Source organism: Pseudophryne corroboree, chromosome 6, assembly GCF_028390025.1.
Source record: "Pseudophryne corroboree isolate aPseCor3 chromosome 6, aPseCor3.hap2, whole genome shotgun sequence".
Taxonomy (NCBI): Eukaryota; Metazoa; Chordata; class Amphibia; order Anura; family Myobatrachidae; genus Pseudophryne; species Pseudophryne corroboree.
In genome coordinates this window covers 356,659,539-356,668,640 of record NC_086449.1, presented here as the reverse complement: position 1 = coordinate 356,668,640, position 9,102 = coordinate 356,659,539, and the positions used below count along the sequence as shown (strand labels likewise).

The following is a 9,102-nucleotide window of genomic DNA, read 5'->3' as shown; positions in this document are numbered from 1 at the left end:
TGAGTAACCCTCAGGTAAGTGATCTGATGCTGAGTCCTCGGACGCAGCTGTGGATCACAGAAGCATTCAGGAGGCATTTGTTTACACAAGCAGACTCCTGTGCTTTTGCATCATTTAGCAGTAGCGGCTGTGACAACCGCCACAGCTGCTACTGCACAGCGTAATAACTGCAATCAGGCCCTATGTGCCTTAGTATATAGACCCCAAAATTTCCTGTGACTCTTTCGTAAGCACTTATGGTCTGATTATTAATATTATGTGACCAAATAGAGAACCTAATTAATGCTGTTATGGAACACTATTGTGGAGATAAGAAATACAAAATGATGTGACACCAACACATGCACATCAAGGACTCTGACATGAGAGCCATAATCTCTAAAGTCTAAGATTAACCTGACATGAATATGTTCCTACTTTAGATGGCATTAAATTAGATTAAACACCCTGTGACTGCCAGAAGATGCAGGGGTCAGTTTAAAAGCAGCAATGCATTGCAGCAGAATCTCAGTAGTAGGGGAACTGTGCTGATGGGACTGCCAATAACGGAGAGACCACAGAATACAGAACACCCTACATTTTCATTTAACCTACTGAATCAAGGCCTGGTTATGATAAGTAGAACTTAATATAGGACCAAAAAACTGAAAGAATATCTCGATTTACAATATAATAGCGAACCTGCTAAAGTCATCAAGAGAGGAATATACGTATCGACACTGTTTGAACAGTTGTGTGAAGATACAAACTCTTCCCCTGCAGGACTGGAGAAGACCCCTCAATAATTCTAACAACATTCAAGGCTAAGGAAATACTCATTTATTTTTCAGACAAGATTTAAACAGGACTAGTAATGGGCAGCACCAGCAGCTCTACAGTGGACGACCTACAGGCAGTAGAGCTCCACCACTGGTACAAGAAGTTCATGACTGAGTGTCCTTCAGGTCAGCTCACCCTACATGAATTTAAACAATTCTTTGGTTTGCGAGGACTAAGTGGAGAAGCCAATAGCTACATAGAGCAAATGTTCCGTACTTTTGATATGAACAAGGTGAGATCTGTATCGCTACATACGTGCTATGAAATGTATTCTGAGAGAAAAGCTATTACAGTATGTTAGGGCTCACTAAATAAAATAGAACACATAATCTGTAACTAATAGTGACCATTTGATTTCTTTGCTAATATTAGTCTGGCATGCACTACGGGGGTCATTCCGAGTTGTTCGCTCGGTAAATTTCTTCGCATCGCAACGATTTTCCGCTTAGTGCGCATGCGCAATGTCCGCACTGCGACTGCGCCAAGTAAATTTGCTATGCAGTTAGGAATTTTACTCACGGTTTTTTCTTCGTTCTGGTGATCGTAATGTGATTGACAGGAAGTGGGTGTTTCTGGGCGGAAACTGGACGTTTTATGGGTGTGTGTGAAAAAACGCTACCGTTTCTGGGAAAAACGCGGGAGTGGCTGGAGAAACGGAGGAGTGTCTGGGCGAACGCTGGGTATGTTTGTGACGTCAAACCAGGAACGACAAGCACTGAACTGATCGCAGATGCCGAGTAAGTCTCGAGCTACTCAGAAACTGCTAAGAAGTGTCTAGTCGCAATTCTGCTAATCTTTCGTTCGCAATTTTGATAAGCTAGGATTCACTCCCAGTAGGCGGCGGCTTAGCGTGTGCAAAGCTGCTAAAAGCAGCTTGCGAGCGAACAACTCGGAATGACCCCCTAGATTGGGTAAAGATAACATCTGGCATAATAGCAACTAACTCATATATTCACAATTATGACAGCAGTGTGGGGGGAAATAGCTTTACTTATCTGTTGTGAAATCATGTATACCAGACTTAGTAAGCCAATATTTTATGTAGAGCACAAGATTGATCCGGATGATGTGAGGATCAGGATGACTGATCTAGATGCATTTGTGACCCAGGTGTGATGCAAAAAGAAAATTTTAGCTGTGTGAACTGCAGGGGTGAAATGAGCAAATTTTCTAGTTTGCTGCATTGTACATAAACGTTTATAATTTCAAAGGTCTTTTTTTATTATAACATAAAGTGTTGTTAACCACAGTCTTCAGTTGTTTCATATGTGCACCATTTTGCATTAGATACAGCATGTAGGTAGTAACAAATAAAGCAGAAACAAATTCCACACATATTTATATGAATATAGTTTTTTTTTCAGGTTTGTTAGCAAATGAAAATAGGGGCTAATTCAGAGTTGATCACAGCAGCAAATTTGTTTGCAGTTGGGCAAAACCATGTGCACTGCAGGGGGGAAGGGGCAGATATAACAAGTGCAGAGAGAGTTAGATTTGGGTGGGGTGTGTTCAAACTGAAATCTAAATTGCAATGTGAAAATAAAGCAGCCAGTATTTACCTGCACAGAAACCATATATAACCCACCCAAATCTAAATCTCTCTGCAAATGTTATATCTGCCACACCTGCAGTGCACATGCGGGGTAATTCAGAATTGATTGCAGCAGGAACTTTGTTAGCAGTTGGGCAAAACCATGTGCACTGCAGGGGAGGCAGATAAAACATGTGCAGACAGAGTTAGATTTGGGTGGGTTATATTGTTTCTGTGCAGGGTAAATACTGTCTGCTTTGTTTTTACACTACAATTTAGATTGCAGTTTGAACACACCACACCCAAATCTAACTCTCTCTGCACATCTTATATCTGCCTCCCCTGCAGTGCACATGGTTTTGCCCAACTGCTAACAAAGTTCCTGCTGCGATCAACTCAGAATTACCCCCATGGTTTTGCCCAACTGCTAACAAATTTGCTGCTACGATTAGGTCTGAATTACCCTCAATGTTCTCAGGTTTGAACTGAACTGTGACAATGATAATGATTAATTGCTGCAGATTAAGATACTGTAGATGCTAGATAATTAGCAGTAATTACTGAAGCGTCTATCTAATGTTTTAGGCTGTTCGGTCTACAAAATATTACCTTTCTGCTTCATTTAGGCCGGGAATATTCAATCCCACAGCTAATAACCTGGAGCCATTCAAGTGAGGCTGGCTACCCCGTGTATTAAGCCCCAGAGGTTGCGTTTAATGCAGATTTTTCCCATCACTTCAGGAGCTGCATCCCACTGGGACTTAACACCCAGAAAACTCATAGATTCTGGCATATAACGCAGACTCTATTGGTACCACACTTTACTTGCAGGTTTACTATGTGGGAAAATGCTGAAATATATATTGTATAGCTCTGTGCATTAAACCTGGAGCTTTAACTGCGTGGTAAACACTACGGGTAACTGAATCTGCCCCATAGCGGTCGTAGCAACACAACCACAACAAAAATAAATTCCTAACTCAGAGTTGATTGCAGCAGCAAATTTGTTAGCAGTTGGGCAAAACCATGTGCACTGCATGGGGGGCAGCTATAACGTGCAGAACGAGTTAGATTTGGGTGGGGTGTGTTCAAACTTGAATCTAAATTGCAGTGTAAAAATAAAGCAGCCATTATTTACCCTGCACAGAAACAAAAATAACCCAGTGCCGTAACTAGGTATTTTAGCGCAGTGTGCAAGAAATGGCATTGGCGCCCCCCCCCCTCCCCTATGCAAGATAGGAGCAGTGCGTGCCGCAGGCGCACAGAAAATATATAGAGGCGTGGCATCATGGGAAAGTGGTGTGGCCACAAAATAATACCAATTCATACTACGGTGCATAGTAGTCTCCATTATTCACAGTAGCGCCACTACACCAGGTAGAGTCCCTTTTTACATATTACGGCAGACAGCGCCCCCTTTTTACACATTACAGCAGACAGCGTGCCTTTTTACACATTACGGCAGCCAGTCCCCCTTTTTACACATTGCGGCAGACACAAGAGAGAGAGAGAGAGAGAGAGATACTTACCATCTCTCCCCGCTGGCAGTCAGTCTCCTCATGCAGGCAGATGATCAGATCCCGGGCAGCGGAGAAGGAGGAGAAGGAGGGGGACTGGAGCCCCAGCAGCACTATGTAATTGGTAGTAGCGCCGCTGCAGCAGCCCCCTCTCCTTCAGCATTGGCTGCCCGCCACTGTGAAAGCTGGGATGAGGGAACTGCATCCCAGCATTCACGGCAGCGCCGGTCAGCCAATACGGAAGGAGAGGGGAGTGCTGCAGCGGCGCTACTACCAATGATGTAGCGCTGCTGCGGCTCCAGTCCCCCTCCCTCCTTCTCTGCCTTCGGCGCTGCTGCTTCTCCTCCAGCGCGGCGCACGGCACACAACAGGTGGCTTGTCATTACAAGCCACTGGCCGTGCGCCCTCAGGGTAACTGCGCTGTGTGCCAGGCACACCTGGCACACAGGTAGTTACGGCGCTGAAATAACCCACCCAAATCTAACTCTCTCTGCAAATGTTATATCTGCCTCACCTGCAGTGCACATGGTTTTGCCCAACTGCTAACAAATTTGCTGTGCGATCTACTCTGAATTACCCCCAAAGTTAGCAATTGTGCAGAAGTTAACCATGGGGGTAATTCAGACCTGATCGCTTGCTAGCGTTTATTGCAACGCTGCGATCAGGCCAGAACTGCGCATGCGTATGCACCACAATGCGCAGGCGTGTCACTCGGGTACAAATCGGATCGTTGCTGTGCGATGGGTGTAATGAAGAATCCATTCGCACAGCCAATCGCAAGAAGATTGACAGAAAGAAGACGTTTGTGGGTGTCAACTGACCGTTTTCTGGGAGTGGTTGGAAAAACACAGGCGTGTCCAAGCGTTTGCAGGGCGGGTGTCTGATGTCAATTCCGGTCCTGGACAGACTGAAGTGATCGCAGCGGCTGAGTAAGTCCTGGTCTACTCAGAAACTGCTAAATATATTTTTGTACTGCTCGGCTACACATGCATTTGCACACTTACACAGCTAAAAGTCACTTCCCTGTATGCGGCGACTATCTGATCGCAGCGCTGCAAAAAACTGCTAGCGAGCGATTAGGTCTGAATTACCCCCATGCACTGCAAATGGGTCAGATGTAACGTGCAGAGAGATTTAAATTTGGGTCGGTTATTTTGTTTCTGTGCAGGATAAATACTGGCTACCTAATTTCTACACTGCAATTTAGATTTCAGTTTAAACACATCCCACCCAAATCTAACTCCCTCTCAGTGGCGCACCCAGGGGGGGTTTCCGAGTACCCAGAAACCCCCCTCCACTAAAAAAAAAAAATAATAATAATTTTTTTTTTTTTTTTTTTGCTGCATGAGTATTATTAATGACTGTCTAGCATCCTCTGCAGCATGCTGTCCTCCTGGTGGCACTTGCAAGTGCAATAAAAGTTTACTTTATTTTAATTATAGTACATATATATCCATGTGCCTACATATATACACATGTATATACATACATACATATAAACACACACACACACACACACACACACACACACACACACACACACACACACACACACACACACACAATATATATATATATATATATATACACACACATGTGTATATATATGTGTACTGTATGTGTGTGTATGTAACCCTGATTTAGGGTTTAAACAACACTTATACTGAGGTAGTTATAATATGGTGACTAAAATGGAGTATAAGCATATATATTATTCATATAAAAGTTAATGGATGTTGTAATACTGTATGCATGTTTTGAGGTAAATAATACAGTTCACATATATGTAATTGTATGTACATTGATGTAAATGTAGTGGTGAATACAATGAAGGCTTATTTTATGGTTTCACAGTGTATCTAAAGGGTTAATGTCCTTGTGCTCCTAACTGTCAATCACCTAGTGGGGTGATTGCCAGTGGGCGGGGCATCACCTCAGAGTGGGTCATGTGACTACTAGAGAGGGGTGGAGAGGTGCTGTGAGTGTAGCTGAGGGAGAGACTGCATATCCCTTGGTGAGAGGACATAGTTTTTTGCTGCTCCGGCCGTCGCCCGCATTAGAGCTGAGCAGTATACATTGCGGCGGCCGGAGGGGGCTTAGTGTGTGTAGCCAGAACAGGGCTTCCTTACTGTAAAGGTGGTGACAGCAGCATTGAGACTCAGAACTGTTCATAGAACCCAAGATCAGCGCTAGTCAACTCACCCAGCAGTATTGGAAAGGCGCACCTGTGACACGGAGACAGAGAGGGTTCCTTCCTACCTATTACCGGCACAGACTCTGACAGCCACAACAAAGAAGCCAGGACCAGCAGCAGAGGCTCCATTCTGTGTGGCTGTAAGTGTAAGGGAGGAGTCGGGGGAGCATCCTGCAGCAGCATCACTAGATCGTAGAAGTGTGAGTGCATAATCCAGCCATTTATATTACCCCTACACTAAGCACAGCAAGCCATAGGTGACTATTGTACATAGTCAATTTCATATTGGGACTAAGGACTCCAGGGCTAGGCCGCAATAATGGCTATTAAGCAGGAGGATAGTAATGGGTCACAGTAGTCAGAGTGACCTATAATTACAGTTCCATGTATGGCTTAATCATAGTGCTAAGGAGAAGGTAGAAAGCACTGGGTATATATATGTAACAGGAGGAGTGGAGTGAAACTTGAACTGTTTAACGCTTCATAAATAGTTTTAAAACTCCCCCATATATCAGCATCACATCAGTCAAAGGAGAGCCAGAGACATTGTTCCGCAGCCCTAAATAGAAAGTAACACCCTAAAGCTGCCACCTAATGTGTGTATTTATGCCCCTGAATTAGCAGAATTAGAGTCAAGGACATTAAAGGTAGCCATACTACAGTGACATTGGATGAATGTTAAAGCCTCTTAGCCACAAAGGATTAGACTATCATCCCGATTCAAGGACTAGCTTGTGGCACTTTAATACAACTGTGTTATATGTATATTCGTGAACCCGTAAGAAGGACTGACACGTAAGAGACTATTAGTTTTAAAGTTAAAGGATTTGAGCTCGCTGTGACTATGATAAGAGAAACCATCTCTTGCAGATATATTTAATATAGACTCATCCTAAGAGACAACAATAATTTGAGGCATACAGGAATCGAAAAGCTATATATGCTCTGAACTATAGAAAGCATCAGCTACTTCAAATGGACACAAGGACGCAGCATAACAAAGGTTTATCATACCAGCTTCTTAGGAGTTTAGTTTAATACTGGACTACTACAGTAACATTTTTACTGAGGAAAGGATACAGATTCCTTGGTAATCAACTGCTGATGTTACTATCTATGAGCTAAATAGATACTTTCTGTTATCTGCCAAGGAGGAACTATAAGTAACCTTATAGGAGAAAGTAATCGCTACCATAAGTAGACTGAGCCAAACATCTTTCTCTTTAACTGGAGGGAGAACTGATAGTTGATACTAAAACATAGTGTCAGACATTCTGTATTAACTGCTGTTATTTTTAGGAAGTTTATGGGCCCTTATAGTGCACTATCATATTAAGAGTACCCGGGTCACTCTAACACCTAAGGGTGTGTTGAAAAGAAAAAGGATTTGTTGTATTGCATGCAGGTACTGTGTATAGGCCTAATTGACCGGGGGTTAGCATGGATTAATGACTTAAAGGGGAATGTGTAATTGATGAAATGTTAATGTATACTTAATCCATTTGGTACTGGTCATTAAAGTGTTATACTTGCCATGTGTGTCTGGTCCGTCTGGAAGTTGATCTGAAGATCCTGGAAGAAAGAGACAGGTATATTAGATAATATATCTATGATATAAGGGAATCATCCCCTAAGGATAGAGATCAGGCTTACTCAAGCAAGCCTTAACGGTAGTTAAATACTACACATAGCTTGAGTGGAGGCACAGCTATTAGGTAACCATCCCTTAATAGAATACATAGACAGCTCTCGTTCAAGGTATTGAGGGTAGGGTTACATTTGGAGGCACCGCGTGAGATAGAAGTTACACTCAGGCCCTGTTACACCACAGGTGTCAGCTGCCATTAATTATTATTGATAAAGTCCTCACATCCCTAAAAATAAAATACAAATATGGGAAAGAAGCAAAGGAACAGGGAGAAGGTTGGACATAAAGCCATTGCTGTATCAGTTGGGAGAGTTGAAGCCAATAGAGAATGTAAAAGTATGGACAAACAAGAGTACCATAAGGGACCAGGCTTAAAGGAAGAGGTGACATGCAAGTTTGTGGGAACTTTTGTAAATAACCTAGGTGTGAAAAATGAAAAAATATTAGATGTCCCTGTAGAGTTGGAGAAGAGAAAGAAAAAATCAAAGGACAAGAAAGTCAGACTTGATCCCCACCTAAAGGATAGTGAGGGAGGTGTTAGTGACAACCTTGCTCATACTTTGGTCGCTAACATGGATTATGGAATGAAAGGAGATAAGAATGTTCTACCACTGAAAGAGAGAGTTCCAGGGGAAGTGAAGATAGATGTAGGTATACAGAGATTAGAAACTGTGCTAAAGCAAATAGCTGAGGATTATAAGAAACATGGACAATTAGTATTAGCTCTTCCAAAAGATCAACAGAAGGACCTGCTTTCCCTGTTTCCAACTTCCATTGAGGAACCAACAAGAAGAGATAGCCCAGTGGATCTACAGACCCCGATAGAGGTGATAAGACATATAGCACTGGACAGATCTAAACATATTTATCAGTTGTTGGAGGTTCTAGATGAAACCCGATGGAAGCTAAAAGAAGAACAGATGTTTAACACCAAAATTGATGAGAGGAACAAAGAGCTTGAAAGAGAACTTTGGTTTATACAGAGAGAGATGGAAACCATGGCATCTGATGAAAGACAAACCAGAGTGGATCAGGAGCAACAAAAGTTGATAATGTACCAGCAGCAGGAAGACAATATTCATTCTCTGGAATCAAAAATAACTGAGTTGTCTGAATTATTGGAAGTGGGTAAAGAAACTGAAAAGGAGGATCATATTTGTCTGAATGAAATGAAAGAAAGACTGTCTCAGCTAGAATCTGAGAATAAAATACTCAAGGATGCCAACTTCCTAAACAACTGTCCTGAAGACCGTATCCATGAATTTTCTATGCGACCGGATACTAAGGACATAGCATTACAGACTGAGGTAGTGGATGGTATATTGCTGAGACAATCTTCTATGAATAAAGTTGATAGTAAAGGGACACAGTATATGTCTCTTAAAATGACTGG

At 42.6% G+C, this 9,102-nt stretch overlaps 1 protein-coding gene across 1 annotated transcript in view; it reads left to right on the top strand.

Moving 5' to 3' along the window:
- The first annotated feature begins 524 nt into the window (after positions 1-524).
- Positions 525-9,102, top strand: part of LOC134932306 (guanylyl cyclase-activating protein 1-like) — a 236,832-nt gene continuing 228,254 nt past the window's right edge. The window contains exon 1 of the mRNA XM_063926621.1: positions 525-1,051. Coding sequence (XP_063782691.1) covers positions 854-1,051 — 198 coding nt within the window. The 5' untranslated portion in view covers positions 525-853. The remainder of the gene's footprint in view (positions 1,052-9,102) is intronic.